We start from the raw sequence: 18,427 nt of genomic DNA on the forward strand, positions 1-18,427 counted from the left end.
TCCCTGACTCTCTTCTGCCTTCCTCTTCTACCTTAAAAAGGACTCTTGTGATTACATTGAGCTCACCTGGATAATCGAGACTTTTCTCCTGATTTTAAGGTCAGCTGATTGATAGCAGTCCTAGTACAAGCTGCAACCTCAACTCCCTTTGCCATGTAACGTATCATATTCACATGTTCTGTTGATTAGGACATGGACATTTAGTTGGGGGGAGGGATTATCGTGGCTCCCATTGCCTTACAGACTATGTTAAAGAATTTGGATTTTTTCTTGATGGCAAGAAAAACCATTAGAAAGCTTTAAACAAAGAAATAACATAACCAGATTTGCTTTTTAGGGAAATCACTCTGGTTATGTGTGGTGCAGTCATTTGTCTAAAATATAGTGTCATACAGGGGCGCCTGGGTGGCTCACTTGGTTAAGCGTCTGCCTTCAGCTCAGGTCATGATCTCAGGGTCCTGGGTCGAGCCCCGCGTCATTGGACTCCCTGCTCAGTGAGTAGTCTACCTCCCTCTTCACACTCTACCCGCCCCCCCCCCCCCCGTCCTCGCTTGTGCACGTGCACTCTCTCTCAAATAAATACATAAAATCTTTTAAAAAATTGTGTCCTACAATTTAGTAAGTCATTGCCAGCACTTTTTTCCATTGATGTTTTTTAAAACTTATTTTGCAATAATTTTAGATTTGCAGAAGTGATGCAAAGATAGTACAGAAAGTGCGTTGTTCACTCAGCTTCCTCTAAAGTATGACATCTTCTTATGTCTTACCATATTACAAAATCATGGTACATTTATCAAAACTAGGAAATTAACATTGCTGAAATACCATTAGCTAAACTATACCATTTCCACCATTTTTTTTCTGTTCCTGGATACAATCCAGGATATCCTGTTGCATTTAGTTGTCATGTCTCCTTAGTTTCCTCTGATCTGTGACAGTTTCTTAGTCTTTTTGTTTTTTAGGGCTTGACAGGACTGGTTAGTTATTTTGTAGACAGTTCTTCACTGTACTGTTGCTTTCCCATGATTAGGCTGAGGTGGAGTCTTAAGAATTTAGGAATTTTTATGAATTTATGAATTTTTAGGAAGAATACCACAGAGGTGAAGTGCCCTTCTTATCATATCAGGGATTATATGTATCAACTTGTTTTATTACTCGTCATGTTAATCTCTTGAACGCTCGATTGAGGGAATGTCTTAGCTCAGGCCTCTATGACAAAATGCCATTGACTGGGTAGCTTAAAGCATAGACATATATTTTCTCAGTTTTCGAGATGAGAAGTCTGAGATCCGAGAGAGTCTGAGATCTGAGAGACGTCATGGTTGGGTTCTGATGAAGACCCTGTCCCTGGCTTGCAGATGACCACCTTCTTGTTGTGTGCTTGCACGGCTTTTTTGCATGCATGAGGAGAGAGTGATCTCTTCTCCTTCTTGTGAGGATACTAATTCCATCATGAGGGGCCCACCCTTGTGACCTAATCTAAACCTAATTACTTCCTGAAGGCCCCACCTTAAAACTATCAAATTGGGGGATAGAGCTTCAACATATGAATTTGGGAGGACATATTCAGTCTATAAATAGGGGCTACCAAGTTCCTCCACTGCAAAATTAATATTTTTTTTCCCCACATTCAACAGGAAGGGAATTTAAGAATTAAGCTCCACCTTCGGGTGCCTGGGTGGCTCAGGTTGGTTAAGCGACTGCCTTTGGCTTGGGTCATGATCCTGGAGTCCCAGGATCGAGTCCCGCATTGGGCTCCCTGCTCAGTGGGGAGTCTGCTTCTCCCTCTGACCCTCACCCTTCTCATGCTCTCTCTCTCTCTCAAATAAATAAATATCTTTAAAAAAATAAATTAAGCTCCACCTTCTACAGTAAGGTGTATCAAATAATTTGTAGGTGTATGCTAAAATCATTACAGTAATTTATAAATATTCTTGGGGAGATACTTTACTATCCTGTTGCTTTTTAAAATTTCATCCGCTAATTTTAGCATTCCTCAGTGGCTTGCACCTGCAGTGATTTTTACTGTGGAATTCTAATGGTAATTTTCTCTTTCCCTCCTTTACTCTACATATATCATTTGGAATTTTTCCATAAGGAAGACTTGCCCCTTTTTTTCCATTTTAAAGTGTTTTCAGTCATTTATATTGTGGGCTCATGAATATTATAATCTAGTATTATCATTATTTATATTTGTTGCTCAGATTGTTACAGTTTTGGCCATTGGCATCTCTTTCAGGTTGTCTCCTGTGTCTCTCTGGCACCACCCTTTTTTCAACTGCTTCCCTACTTTCTGACGCTACAAGATACTCCAATTTTGTCCTTGCCCTATCCCAGCACTAGAATCAGTCCTTTGTCCGAGAAGCCCTGGTTCCTTTTGTTGGGGCATGGTATTTAGAAACTGAGAATTGGGCCCTGGATGTGGTCGTAGCTACAGGCGTATCACTGCTGCTAGGCTTTCCCAATAGACAGAGTTAGGAGATACATATGTATCTACTAAATTGTGTATGTAAACATCTCTGTAATTATATCTGCATCTATCCATCTGTGTATATATATATTGCCTAAACATCCTTCAGTGAGGTTATCATACATGTAATACAGCTAGACTGATTTGTATATGTTTATTGCCATCCCTGTATCTTCTTTGGTGATTCTATTTTCAGACCTTTTACCAATTTTTTGGTTGGGTTGTCTATTTTTCTAACTGCTGAGTTTTAAGAGTTCTTAATAAATTTTGGATACAAATGATTGGGCATGTGATTTGCAAATATTATCTCCTTGTCTGTAGCTTGTCTTATAGTTCTCTTGGTGGTTTTTCTGGAGCAAAAGTTTTTAATTTGATAAAGTCACTTTTCTCAGTATTTTCTGTTCTTAATCATGCCTACATATTCTTTATTTTCTCCTAGGAGTTTTTAAATTTTACTTTTAGATCTGTGATTCATTTTGACTTAAATTTTGCTTAAGACCTGAGACATGTGTTGAGGTTCATTTCTTGAATATGGACTATGGCAGTCGCATTTGTTGAAAATATTATCTTTTCTTCATTGAATTGGCTTGACATCTTTGTCAAAAATCAGTTGACTGTATTTTTGTGGCTCTATTTCGAGACTTTTTATTATGTTCTACATGTCTGTCCTTTCACTGGTACCATACTTTTTTGATTATTGTAGCAGATAAAGCAAGCCTTGTAATTAGGCAACAGGAGTCCTCCCACTGGCTTTTTCAGAGTTTTTGTTTTTGTTTGAGATTTTAGTACCTTTGCCTTTCCATAGAAATTTTAGAATCAGCTTGTTGATATCTATAAAAGAGCCTATTGGTATTTGTATCGGGATTGCATCAAACTTACAGATCAAAACTGAGATAATTTATCTTTTTTTTTAAAGATTTTATTTATTTATTTGACAGAGAGAGACACAGCGAGAGAGAGAATACAAGCAGAGGGAGTGGGAGAGGGAGAAGCAGGCTTCCCGCCGAGCAGGGGTCCGATGCAGGGCTCGATCCCAGGACCCTGGGATCATGACCTGAGCGGAAGGCAGACGCTTAACGACTGAGCCACCCAGGCACCCCGAGATAATTTATATCTTAATACCAAATCTTTCAGTCCACAAATACGGTGTATCATTCCATTTATTTAAGGAAATCCTTGATTTCTTTCATCATGGTTTTGTAGTTTTCAGCATACAGATCCTTCACATATTTCATTAGATTTATATTTTAAGTACTTTTTGGTGATATTATAAATAGTATTGTTTTTTTAAAAAATTGTAAATCCTGTTTGTTCATTATTGAGTTTGAGAAGTGCATTTGACTCTTACATACTGGCCTTCTATCTTGTGACTTTGATAAACTCACTTATTATTAGTTCCGGGCCTTTTCTTTTTCTTTCTTTATTTTCTTAATCCTGTCATTCTGTAAATATCGTTTTATTTCTTCTTTTCCAATCTGTATGCCGTTTATTTCTTTTTCTTGCCTTACTAAAGTAGCTAGTAAATCCTGAACATTGTTGAATAGGGGAATGGCTTTTATTTTTTTTTTACTGTGAGTGCATGGTAGTGAAGAATATGGTAGTTACTAGTGTTGCTTGGTGTCATTGCTTCCGTTTATGCCACAGGACCAGCATGTTACCCGTCATTGCTATTGTGTCATTAGTACAAATGTCAACACAGTAAAGAAGGCAGATATTTTCATACACTATGAAAGTAGTTTTTACCTGTGGATCCCCCAGGAGTCTCCAGTATTAACCAGGGTTCTATGTACTACACTTTGAGAATTGCTGCTCTGTATCCTTACTGTATGAGTTTCCTAGGCTGGCTGTAACAAAGTACTACAAACTGGTAGCCTAAAACAACAGAAATGTATTCTCCTCCGGTTCTGAAGACTAGAAGTGTGACATTCAGGTGTTTGGCAGGGCCTATTCTCTCTGTAAGGGAGAATCTTTTCCTTGCCTCTTCCAGCGTTTGGTTGGCTGTTGACATTCCCTGTATTTTGGCTGCATCACTCTGCTTTATCCTCTCATTGCCTTTTCTTCAATGTGTATGTCTTCTCTTTATGTGCATCTTATAAAGATACTTGTGATGACCTTTAGGACGCACTCAGATAATCTCAAGATCCTTAACTTAGTCATGTCTTCTATCATAAAAGATAATACTCATCCTTTTCCATATAAAATCATTTTTACACGTTCTGGGGATTAGGATGTGGATGTATCTTTTGGGAGGCCACTGTTCAACCTACTACCCTTATTACATAAATGTTAGACTGCTTCATATTGTTCTGCAGGTTTCTTAAATTTTATTTTTCTTCAGTCTTCTCTGCTTTTTTTAATTGGATCATTTTACTTACTTATTATTAATTTTTAAGTAAGCTCTACACCCAACATGGTGCTTGAACTCATAACCCCAAGATCAAGAGTCGCATGCTCTACCGACTGAGCCAGCCAGGTGCCCCAAAGTTAGATCATTTTATTGGTTAGTCTTCAGGTTCATTAATTCTTTCTTCTGCCATACTGTTGAAGCCATCTAACATATTTATTTCAGCTTTATTTTGAATATTTTCATCTTCAAAATCGTTTTCATTTCTGTTTTGGTGTATCTGTTCATTTACTGATGATTTTTTTTTCAATTCTTTAAATACATTTTCTAATTTTGAACATATTTATAATAGCTGCTTTGAAGGCTTTGTCTGCTAAATTCAACTTTTGGGACCACTTTGAATCTGGTCTCTGCCTGCTTTTTTTTTACTGAGCATCTCAGTGTCTCTCCTTTGTCTGTACAGGTAAGCTGCCAGTTAAGGACTTGACCCAAAAATTGTAACTGACAGGAAATAACTTTCAGGAAAGTAAAATGAATGAACAGACAGACTTACCTACAAATATATTTATCATCGTGTGGTTTAATGTTTTTGAAAAAAATGGAAAACAACCTAAATGGCGGTAAATAGAAAAGTGATTAAAATATGGTAAATCTGTATAATGGATATTATTCAGACATTTAAAAATCATGATGGAAAGATATTCAAATCAGGTTACATAAGCAAATCATTAAAAAATGCACCTTATAATTCTACTTTTGTTTAAATTAGTTAGATAAATCCAAGAAGAAATTACTGGGTAGCTATGCATCAGAATATTGATAGCAGTTTTCTCAGTTAATAAGATTATGGATGATTTTTATTTGATAATTTCCTGTACCTCTTTTTGCAGTGACTGTATGTATGTAACATTTGTAATAAGAGAAACACTTCTAGAGTTATTTTTCAAAAATTTGACCATCCACATATGTAACTAGTTTATCCTTTCCTGCACAGCCTTTGTCTCTCTCTATTTTAGAAGTATTAAAATACCAGTGGTCTTATATGCTGCAGAGCCATTTTGCTTTTTTTTTTTTAAGATTTTATTTATTTGAGAGAGAGAGAGAGGGAGATTGAGAGAATGAGTCGGGGGAAGGATAGAGGGAAAAGCAGACTCCCTGCAGATCAGGGAGCCCGATGCAGGAGTCGATCCGAGGATCCTGGGATCATGACCTGAGCCAAAGGCCAACGCTTAACTGACTGAGCCACCCAGGCGCCCCTGCAGAGCCATTTTGAATCCAAAAAAAGATACGCATCTAAATTACCCCAGAAGGCCAGTTATTTTTCTTTTCTTTTCTTTTCTTTTTTTTAGAAATCAGCATTAACTAATGAATCATTGAACACTACATCAAAAACTAATGAGGTACTTATACAGTGGCTAACTGAACATAATAATAAAAAAAAGAAATCAGCATTAATGAAATTTGGTAGTACCTCAAAATGCTTTTATAATTAATGTTTCTACTAATGTCCAACTTAAATGTTTAGGCCTAGCTTGAAAGCATTTCATATATACCGATATTCTCCTTTCTGTGTTTGTATTTTTCTGTCTTATAGTTGTATTCAATAGGAATTTAGTGTAAGCTGCACATGTAATTTTAAATAGCAAAAAGAAGTAAAATCAATTTCAATTTATCCAGTTATCACAATATATAAAACATCATTTTAACATGTATTCAATATTTATAAAAATTACTGAGATATCTTACTTTTTTCATATTATTCTTTAAAATCCGGTGTGTATTTATACTTAAAGCACTTCTCAATTCAGATTAGCTCTATTCCAGTACGCAGTAGCCACGTGTCACTAGTGGCTGCCATATTGGATAGTGCAGGTCTATAGCACATGTATGTGATTCCAGGTGTTTTTACCTCTCGTGGTAGATCCAGTTTTCAGCCCTTAGTTGTTTTTTTTTTCTTTCATTCTTTCCTAGTGTACCTGATTCAGTTTTTTTCTATATTTTACTTAAGCTTTACAGCTCTCAAATAATATATTCTAGGAAGGAACTTTTTCTAATAGAATAGGACAACTGCACTGAGTGCATATATACACATATTATGTTTAACTTATTTGAAGATAACATTTTCTTTTGTAAGACTTATTAAAACTATGATATCTGGACTTTTAAGAATATAATGCATTTTTATGTTAGGTAAAGATGGATGTTTTTCAGTTTTAGAATCTCGAATCTGAACCTTTTTTTTTTTAAAGATTTTATTTATTTATTTGTCAGAGAGCGAGAGAGAGCACACAAGCAGGGGGAGCGGCAGGCAGAGGGAGAAGCAGGCTCCCTGCTGAGCAAGGAGCTGGATGTGGGGCTCGATTCCAGGACCCTGGGATCATGACTTGAGCCTAACGCAGACACTTAACCAACTGAGCCACCCAGGCATCCCTGGATTCTGAACTTTTCAAATTAGTAATTAGTTGTTGCTTTCAGTTACTGTTGCTGGAAAACAAATTATTCCAAAACTTAATGGTTGAAAACAACCGTTTTATTATGCTCACAGATTCTGTTGATCAGGAATTTGTACAGGGCAGAACCAAGATGGCTTTTCTCTGTTCTGTGATGTCTAGGACCTCAGCTTGGAAGACTCAAAAAGTGTTTTGATGGCTGGAGTTTGGAATCTGGAAGGCTCATTTATTCACATGTCTGGCACCTGGGCTAGAATGACTCAAAAACTCGAACTTCAAACCTGAGTGCCTAAAGGTGAACTCTCCACGTGGTTTGACTTCCCCAGATGGTGGTAGCTGTGGAATAATTGGACTTCCTACATATCTAGCTGCTCAGGGATCCACATGCAAATGTTCCATCAAACAGCATAGAAACTGAGTTGTCTCTGACCAAGCAGGGAAGTCACATAGCTTCGCTTCTGCCAGTCTTTTTTGGTGGAAGCTGTTATAAGGCTGCTCAAATTCAAGGGAAGTAGACAGATTTCACCCTTTAATAACACAGTATCAAAGAATTTGGGGACCATGTTTTTTAAAACTGCCAGTTACTGAGGGAATTAGAGGAAATACAGGCAAATGAAACTGCTAATACTAACGAAATGTCCGTAATTTACAGATTGTTTTAAAAATAAAAGAGCTTAGGTTTATGTAACTTAATGTATTTGTAATATTTGCCAGGCTCGGTTTTAGTATATGCAAAAGAAATAAAACTTTAATATTAGTTTTGGTATTATACCATAATAAAGTTAGGAGGGTTATCTAATACATTTTCAAGTTGAAGAATATGTGTTTCTTGTTAGGTCACAGTAAGGCAAAATTTTTAAAAATATTTTACTTGTCCTAGATAGCATTTTCTTTTCATTTAAGCTGATTCTTATGTTTATTTTTTTTTAAGTAGAGGCTTTTGAAAATTGATTTAAAATATTTGAAAGGAAATATTTTTCTTCCAAAGGAGTCTTGATTCATTTATCATTTTGACCAAATTATTTTCATATACTTTTCATACACTTAGAACATTTAGATCTTGATATAGAATAAGGAATGGTGAGCATCGACCTATAATTAGCTATGCACACCTTCACATTCCCCCAAAGTAAGTACCTTCTTTGATGGACTGAGAAGTAAAAAGGTTCCTCTGGTGGGTAGTTCACTTCTGATAAATTTTAGCATCTAGATACAACGTTCCTGTTAGTTTTAGAAGAATGACATTTGGGTAGCTTGGACATACTGATAATTATTTCCCTGTTTTCAGATCATGTAGCATGGATGAGCCACATTATTAAGTGGATAGATATTTAAATAGATTTATCTAATTCTGACTTGACTCTTCTCTTCACTGATAAAGTCTTACCAGTGTAGAGTTTTCTGAGACTGAAGAGTAGCAAACCATTTTTGTATATTTAAGGAAGGAAGTGGGAGAGAACATTTCCCTTTTTTTTTTTTTTGACATGTTAATGAAAGATTCCTATCTACTCTTTCCCTTTTAAGTAAATAAATTCTTTCAGGTGAACTATGACCATATAAAATATCCTGTAAGAAAAGTAAATTATACACCCAGTAGAACAGTGTTACCGAGTTTGGGTTCTTTGTATACTTCTTGGAATTATAAAAGTATGGATGTTATTTTTTCCTAACAGTTCGATTATATAAGTTTTCTTTTTTCTGCCATAGAATATGTATTTATGTGACCAAAATTGAGATGCCACTACATTATTGAGTAGAAATTGAAAACAGAATAAGGAAAGATAAGCTCTATTCATAGATCTTTTATAACAAGTATTTTTATTTTTTTATGTTTTCTATTTTTATACATTATTATAGCAAGGAATACAGTGGCACTTCCTTTGTATCAGTGAACTTGAAAAAGCTTGTGAATATTTTTTTTGTTATCCTTTCATTTGTGGTATGGCACAGATAACGATTTCCTTCCACAACATAGGAAAATTAGATTCTAGGATAAAGATTGCCCTTAGTTGGGAACAAGACTGGAATTCCATTGTTTGGAACGATTGACCATTTTCTGGGCTAAGGAAAGCCAGCCAGACTTTAGTATAGTATGGGTGGCAGATCATTGTTTAAAAGCATGGATTTGGGGTGCCTGGGTGGCTCAGTTGGTTAAACCGCTGCCTTCAGTTCAGGTCATAATCCCAGGGTCCTGGGATCGAGCCCCACATCGGGCTCCCTGCTCATGCAGGAAGCCTGCTTCTCCCTCTCCCTGCGCCTCCCCCTGCTTGTGCTCTCTCCCTCTCTCTCTCTCCCTCTCTCCCTCTCTCCCTCTCTCCCTCTCTCTCTCTCTCTCTTTCTTGCTATCTCTCTCTGTGTGTCAGATAAATAAATAAAATCTTTAAAAATAAATAAATAAAATAAAAGCATGGATTTGAGCCAAGTTACTTGATTTATCTTAGTCCTATTACTTCTAAGCATGTGACTGTATTAAAGGACTTCTGTGCCTTATTTACCTAATTTGTAAAGTGGGTATAATGATACCATTTACTTCAAGGGACAATGAGTGGTACATAATATAATATGTTTAATGATATTTATAATATTAACAAAAGTAATACTAAGATTAATGTTAATTTGAATGGTATTGATAAAAAATACATTCTGTGGCGATTGAAGAAAGGAATATATGTCAATGGAAGTTTTAAAAGCATTAGAGGAAAACATGAGTATATATTTATATAATATTAGAATAGGGAAGGCTCTTTATGATTTAAAAATGAACAAGGTCAAAAAATAGTAACCCGAGGGAAAATACGTGTAGTACATAGTAATAACATAAGGTTAAATTTCTTAATACACAAGAACATTTATAAGTCATTATGGAAAGCACAACCCTGTGGGAAAAGGGCAAGACACTTAAGTAGCTAAGAAATATTTGGAAAAATTCTCAGCGTTACTCCCAGTACTACAACCTGAAATGTTTCTCCCCTATCAGATTGGCAAAGATTGAAATGTTACTCAATGTTGGGAAGATGAGGCATTCCTAAGCATTATTCATAGGAGGTATGAATTGATAGACTTTTGAAGAGGTATTTGGCAGTAATTATCAATTTTAAAAGCACAAACCCTTTGAACTCCCAGTTTCACTTCTAGGAACTTATCCTACAGATTCATCACAGAGGTTGACCCCATAAATATAAATTAGTTCACTCCCTGAAATAATCATCAAGGAGATTTAGTAAATAATGTTATATCTCTAATGAAATACTATGCAGATTTTTAGAAGAATAGTGAAGATTTATATATGCTAACAGAAGGTTATTCAGGACACATTAAGTAAAAGAAAAGCAGGCTGCTGAACTGTGTCATAAAGGATACACAAAAAGCCATTAAGTAATAGCTACATGTGGGAAGAAGTCTGTCAGCTACCAGGAAAAAAGGAGGAATTGTACTTTTTACTTTATATTCTTCATTGTTTGATTTTTTTTTTTTTACAACAGGTATATTGTTACTTTTATAGTTTAAAAAAAGCTAATAAAAAAGGTTTGCACTTTGTACTGGGTATAGTAGTTATCTATTGTTGCATAATGAAATACCCCCAAATTTAGCGGCTTAAACAACAAATATTTAATCTCATAGTTTCTGAGGGACATGAACTTGGGAGCAGCCTCGCTGGGTGGTTCTGACTTTGGATGTCATGAGATTGTAGTCAAGCTGTCAGCTGGGGCTGTAGTTTTCTCAAGACTCTCCTGGGTATGCTTCCAACCTCACTGATGTGGTTCTTGGCAGCCCTCAGTTTCTCTTTGGCTCTTGGCCACAGAGTTCAGTTCCTTACCTCATGGATTTTTCCTTAGGGCTCTTCACAACTTGGCAGCTTTGTTCATATTGAGTGATCTAAGAGAGGGAAGCCAGCACCCAAGATTAGGCTAATCTTGAAAGTGATACATCATTACCTCTCTGGCATGCTATTGGTCATACAAATCAGTCTTGGTATATTGTGGGAGGGTGTGAATTCATACACAGGGTATGAATATCAGGAAGTAGGGATCACTGGGGCCATCTTGGAGGCTAGCTACCGCAGTGGGTCTATAACAGTATATATCTTTTGTGACAATTTGGGATTTTAGAGAAGTAAATTAATTAGGGCAACATTTGATGGGAACTTTGCTTAAAAATTAGTTACCTCCTTGCCAATCCCGGTAAGTGTTTGCTCTTCTTTTTCAGGTCCAGCACAGAGTCAAATGCAGGTTCCATCAGGGTATGGAGTGCATCCTCAAAACTATATTCCTCCCTCAGGACATTATCCTCAAGGACCTGGGAAAATGACCTCATTGCCATTGGATAGCCAATGTGGTGATTACTACTCTGGTCTCTATACGGTACCGACACAAAATGTGGTGACTTCTAATACAGCAAACCAACAACCAGGAGCACAGCATGTGTATGGCAGGGGTCCTCCTGCCCCTCATATTGTGGGATCCACTCCAGGATCTTTCCAGGGTGCCGCATCATCAACATCCCATTTGCATACGAGTGCCTCCCAGCCGTACTCCCCTTTTGTGAATCACTATAGTAGTCCAACCATGTACTCTGCCAACTCTTCTGTTGCTTCTCAGGGATTTCCGTCGACTTGTGGTCACTATGCTATGTCAACTGTTTCTAATGCTGCGTACCCTAGTGTTTCGTATCCCTCTCTGCCTGCTGGTGATCCGTATGGGCAACAAATGTTTACCTCACAGAATGCTCCGACTGTCAGGCCGGTCAGAGATAATTCGTTTTCTGGTCACAGTACCGCCATCGGTCATCCGTCACCGCTTCCACCTCCTCCGTCACACCAGTACCACCAGCAGCAGAGTCTTTCAGGATGCAGCACTCTCTCGTGGTCAACTTCAGGCCTTCCGTCAACCCAAGATAATGTCGTCCGAAACCACACTGGCACCCTGGCTACAGCCGGCAGCAACCCAACAAATACTGGTAGGTTGAATGGAAAGTTCACCAGAGCATGGCTGAAAATCAGTGCATTTCCAATCAGGTTTTTATTTGCGTGAAGGTTTAAGATGATATTGCCTAATAGAAAAATTGGAAATTAGCTCACTTTTGCAGTTTATTTGCTTTTTTTATTGTGGTATTTTGCAACATCTCCCTGAGCCCTTCCCCTTCACCTATTCAGTTAGCCACCCAACCATCTGTCTTGCATAGTATGTTCCTTGTCATGATGGGGATCTCAGTCAATATTTATTGATATATTTTATGCCTCTGCAGTAGTTGTCTTTAGTATGAGTATCTCAAGGGCAAAATAGGAGGGTCCATTTGGGTATATGCTTTGTTAGCATATACTTTCTTTTTCAACCTTGGGACAGTTCCTGTTCCAGCCAGAGCCTACTCACTATAGAATGCCACACTGGTTTCTCTAAGTGAGCCCCTGTTAGTGATGCTCTCAGAAGATAATATATGTGTATATGATATGTAGGAATACATACTAAAGCTTATGTTTTCTCTTCCTAAATTGGTAAATTAGGATGAAGGCTGGGGAAGATGAAGAAAGATGCATGAAGAATAGTCTTGTAGTTAGTCTTTCTGACCTTCCTAAACCAAGATGTAGTTAAATTTATTAGTTTAAAAATTATGTAAGTTACGTAGTCATTTTAGTGTGGGGTTTCCATATCATATACTCATTTTAATTCAGCTTGTAAGCTTGAACTTCAACAAAACACGCTCTTGAACTGCATGAAAACGTATGTAAAGAATGGGAACTGGTGAATCTGTGGTAGTTTTCTGAGTGATGTCTTCAAATTATATATCAGAATCCAAATAGCCATAAGTCAAGGATGCCATAGAAAAGTATCCTTCCCTGGACAGTTAGATTATTTAAAATTAAAATTATTTAAAATTATATCTGAACTGTATATTTGAGATCATCTGTTCTTTCACTGTAGTTATTTAGAAACCCTTTTGGCTGCAAGCAACTAATAGTGGTTTAAACAAAAAAGGTGGTATTTTTTTCACATAACAAGAAGTTTAGGTAGATGTAGTGGATCCAGATGTCCTCAGTGTCTTTTCTCTCCCTAGCGTACCATCCTTAGCGTGTTGGTTTCTAGAAACAGGAGAACTTCTGTGCCTGTAGACATCAAATCCGAGTTAAAAACGGGAAGAAGGGAAAGGAAGAATGGGGTGGTGGCACTGACAGATTTTTGCCATAACCTATCATTTGCCATAGCTATTTTAAAGGACAATCCCTTATTTTAGGGAAGGTTAGAAAATGAATACTTAGCTTTATAGCCTTCGTGGCAGAGGCAGGCAAGAACGAAAGGGGTTGGCATTGCCTGGGTCTTGGGTGGATCAACTTGAAGCATCTGTCACAGTTCCCAAATCTGGCTGTGCACCAGACTCACATGCACAGATTGTAATCTTCAACCTTACTTGCTGAGCTAGAATAAAATCTCCAGGCTAGTCTTGGGAATCTGTATTTCTGACTTGATCTTATGATGCCTAGTAAAAATTCAAATTCTGTTTCTTTTTGTTGTACAGATGAGGAAAGCTATCCAAGTTGGGTTGCCTGCTTGTGGTCATTAATGTTACAAACCAAGTTTGTCCTGGAGCTCAGTTTCTTTGACTCTCAGCCTTCCCTTCTCAGAATCAGGACTTTCTGTCCCCTAGAAATTCTGTTTTCTTGCTTTCTTCTTTCAGCAGTCTTTTTACAGATCAACTTATCCTAAGGTGCCTCTGACTTAAGGATTTTGTGACTTTCAGGACAAAAAAAAAAAAAAAGAAGAAATGCAGGTAATTCCTATCTTATTTCTGAGATGGGAATGGGATCCTGGATGGAACCAATTATACTGAGATGTAGGATCAGGGAAATAAGGGGCCACTTGGCTAATGAACAGAATACCTAATTGGGAAGTGCTATCCCTGAAAAAAAAAATTGAATAAAGAATACAAATAATTACAAAATTACCTTCTATTTGAATAACTAGTAATTAGTTCTTTATATAGAGAGATGGAGTATATTTCCATTCTTTTAATCCTAGTACTATACTGTGAAAGCCATAATAAGTATAATTTTAGAAATTAACTCATGTTAAATGGGGAGGGTTTGCCTTTAGATTGGTAAGTTACTTTTTAATTACAGTTCGGAGATTGACAGATATATCTCAGGTTAATCTGACACTTGTTTTTCACTATTTCAAAAGAAATAAAGAGGTTACTTTTAAAACCTACTTTGAAATGAAATATTACAGAAGTTCCCAAATTTTCTCAGTTGAATTGTTGTGTATCAATATTATTTTTCATGGTGCCCCATGCTACTTAGTAGTAATAGTTCGTAAGGTATTTGACAGATATCAGTGTTTTTTCTTAGAAATTTAAAACATCCCTTGGTAGTTTTTTATAATAAAAAATAACAAATATTACATAGAGTTCAAAGAAATAGATAAAATGGAAAGTAAAAGTTTCCTACCATTAGACATTTTGGCCACTAATTTTCAGAGATAATCACAGTTAGCAATTTTTTGTGTATCCTTCCCAAAATTCTCTACACATATACAAATGTTCTCTATTAGAGGTATCATAAGCACACACATACACACTTAAGTTAATCATTAAATAGCGAGGAACTATTTTGTACGATAACACTAAATAACATGAAACTATTGAAATTTGTAATTTTTTGGTTAATTTACGTTAATTTTACTAAATTAACTTAGTGCATAAATGTACTATATTGGAATGTAATAAACTGAATTCATTAAAAAAAAATAAAACATCCTTTGGAACCCTGTGAATTTTTGCCAGGGTGACTTGGGTGCCTAGGTACAAGGTTTGGTAACATGGGAATATTGATTTAAATTTTCTAGAAAGACAGACAACTTTTAATTGCTTTGGATGCCCTTAAATATTGTCATGTTAGAATAATGATCTTAGGTATTAAACATGGTTTTGGGTGAAATTGAACCATCGAGTAATTAACAAAAATGATTTCACTTTTTTATTACTTGATTATACTAGTTTCATTTTCAGGTGTAACAAAAGTTCTTAAACAGTTCATAAAGTGTTGGCATCCAAAAGCATGAACCTGAGTTCAGTGATTACCAAAAACATGTTGCTGCATACATGCTGTTATTTTTAAGCAGTCATTGAGTTCATTTTCAGAAACATTGGAATAAGAGAACTTCAAATGTTATCTCACCTCTTTATTTTATAAGAACATGTCAGTATAATTCAGCACTAGAACTTCAGATTTTTTTTTTTTTTTTTTTTAATTAAAAGGTCTATCCCAAGTATGTATGTCTGGGGTGCTATGTTTAATTGTTAACTTAGGGTGAAATTTTGGCTGGTGTGTAAAGAGTGTCATTTCATTAGGACTGTTACTGTAGATAAATCTCTGAAGTTTTAGAAGGTTTTTTTCTGGTTTGAGATGAAGTTAGTTGAGTGTGTGACTTTGGGATATAAAGGTAACCATCTTTGATAGCAAGATGAGTATTGAAACATCATTTAAAATCATTTTCTTAGGGCGCCTGGGTGGCTTAGTTGGTTAAATGACTGCCTTCAGCTCAGGTCATGATCCTGGAGTCCCGGGATCAAGTCCTGAGTCAGGCTCCCTGCTCAGCAGGGAGTCTGCTTCTCCCTCTGACCCTTCCCCCCTCTCATGATCTCTCTCTTTCTCTCTCATTCTCTCTCTTAAATAAATAAATAAAATCTTTAAAAAATAAAAAGCTAAAATCATTTTCTTAAGTTTTTTTACTATCCCTTTTTTTTTTTTTAAAGATTTTCTTTATTTATTTGAGAGAGAGAGCATGAGAGCGGGGAGGGTCAGAGGGAGAAGCAGACTCCCCGCTGAGCAGGGAGCCTGATGCGGGACTCGATCCTGGGACTCCAGGATCATGACCTGAGCCGAAGGCAGTCGCTTAACCAACTGAACCACCCAGGCGCCCTATCCCTTTGTTTTGAAAAGTAATTTTAAAAATTGGCAAGATAAATCTTGGCTAAAAAGTAGAGTTTTGCCAGAAGATATATTTTCATTAAAATTATTTTTACTTTTTTTGCTTAAAGAGAATCATATTAATAGCATATTATGAAATAGTACTGTCTAATTAATGGTGTTTTACTCTGTGCAATTTTATAAAACAAAAAGCATATGTAAAAAATTACTTATATATTGGGGCGCCTGGGTGGCTCAGTCGCTAAGTGTCTGCCTTCAGCTCAGGTCATGATCCCAGGGTACTGGGATCGAGCCTTGCATCGGGCTCCCTGCTCCGCGGGAAGCCTGCTTTCCCCTCTCTCACTCCCCCTGCTTGTGTTCCCTCTCTCACTGTCTCTCTTTCTCTGTCAAATAAATAAATAAAATCTTTAAAAAAAAAAACTACTTATATAAAAATAATAATAAACATTTATATAATCCTGTATAAAAATCCATAATATACATGACATCAATATCTAGTTACTGATAAGTTAATATTATATCTGTCATCTTGGGGTACTGATGTGCCTGAGGAAAAGCAAAATAAATTCTCAGTTTTCCCTGATACTTGAGCTGCAGTCTGAAGAATGAATTCTTCATGTGTAAAGTAAATTGCAGGCAAAATAAGTATTTAAATGTAAAAGGCAAAATGTAGAAACTTTTTAGAGAAAGTATGGAAGACTACCTCTAGAAACTTGGAGTAGGGAACACTCACAATACAATATAAAAATTATAGGTATAAAGAGTAAGCATGCTCAACTTGACTAATTTCGAATTAAGAACTTTTCTTCACTGAAAGACATGAAGAAAACAAAAAGACAAGCCATAAACTGGGAGAAAAAAATATTTCGAGTATTTATGCAGAATACACAAATAACACATAGAAATTAATAAGGAAGAGAGCAACAACCCAAGGGGAAAAAAACAGAAGATGAGATGAAAACATACTCAACCTCATTAATAATCAGGAAAAGAAAGTTAAAACTAGAGTGGGATATCTGTTTATACCTAGCAGCAGAAAGGTAAAAAATTTGAGAACCTGACCATACCATTGGCAAGGATGTGGAATAGCAGAACTCTTAGACTGTTGTTGATAGGAAGATCTATGGGTTCAATATTTTAGGAAATTTTGGCATTAGTGGAATTGAAGATAGCCATCCCCTAAAATGCAGCTGTTCCACTTCTAAAATTTGGTGCATGAGTCACCCAGACTCTTGTTAAAATGCTGGTGCTTACTCACCAAGTCGAGTATGGCCTGGCCTGAGATTCTACATTTCCATCAAGTGTCTGCAAGGGGTGTTGCTACCTAGTGACCATACTTGAAATAGGAAGGCTCTGGAGCACCGTGTCCTGTTGTAGATGTGTAGCACTTACAGGAAATGCTGACATTTGTCAGGGCTCCCGGGCTAAAAGGACCAGTCTGCTCTCTGGGCCAAAAGACCTCATTCCCACAGGCTGCCCCCAGGCTGAGGGGGTTCTGAGCCCTTGGCTGCACACCTTCCACCCACGTGGAGCTGTGGCACACACTTTGAGAAGCTCTGCCCTAGAGCAACATGCGTATCTGCACCAGGGACATGTTCAAGAATATTTATGGCAGCACCGTTTGTGAAAACAAAAAAGTAGAAACCCAAAAATCATTATAGTGGAACGGATAAATAAATTATATCCTTCCAATGGACTGCTGAACAGAAGTGAAAATGGGATATAGGGCTGTGCTCATTAACATGAGTGAATCCCAGAAATGTAACATAGGAAGCCATGGAAGAATACATGTAGTATGATATCATTACCAAGTAAAAAAAAAAAAAAAAAAACCAAGCAGAAATAATGTTCAGGAACACTTGTCTGTGTGGTAAACTATTTAAACACAAAAGCAAGGGAGTAAACAATTCAGGAGGGAGGGCTTCTGTGAGGAATATGCTGACAGCATCAGCAGTTTTGGAAATGTTTTATTTTCACAACTGGATGCTGAGTTTGTGGGTATTTTATTAGGGTTTTATGTGTGTATATGTGTACATATGCATATATGTATCACATAAACTCAGCTATAACAATTATTTTATGAAAGAAGTTTGTGACATCACAGCGGGGAGTCCGTGTATTCCTCTTTATGGGGAGAGAGCATGACAAGTTCAAGCGACTGGAAGACGACCAGTGAAGCTGGAGGAGAACTCCGGCCAGGATGAGGCTAGGGACTTCGGATCATTCCAGGCCTCATTAACCAT

At 36.8% G+C, this 18,427-nt stretch overlaps 1 protein-coding gene across 4 annotated transcripts in view; it reads left to right on the forward strand.

The window, feature by feature from the left end:
- Positions 1–18,427, forward strand: part of SEC24B (SEC24 homolog B, COPII coat complex component) — an 87,376-nt gene that overhangs the window by 8,850 nt on the left and 60,099 nt on the right. For all 4 annotated transcript variants that reach the window (XM_025873697.2, XM_025873698.2, XM_025873699.2 and 1 more), the window contains exon 2: positions 11,471–12,220. In XM_025873697.2, coding sequence (XP_025729482.1) covers positions 11,471–12,220 — 750 coding nt within the window. The remainder of the gene's footprint in view (positions 1–11,470; positions 12,221–18,427) is intronic.

Source organism: Callorhinus ursinus, unplaced genomic scaffold (genome assembly GCF_003265705.2).
Source record: "Callorhinus ursinus isolate GAN/ISIS: 27379988/994484 unplaced genomic scaffold, GSC_fseal_2.0 scaffold4, whole genome shotgun sequence".
Lineage (NCBI taxonomy): Eukaryota > Metazoa > Chordata > Mammalia > Carnivora > Otariidae > Callorhinus > Callorhinus ursinus.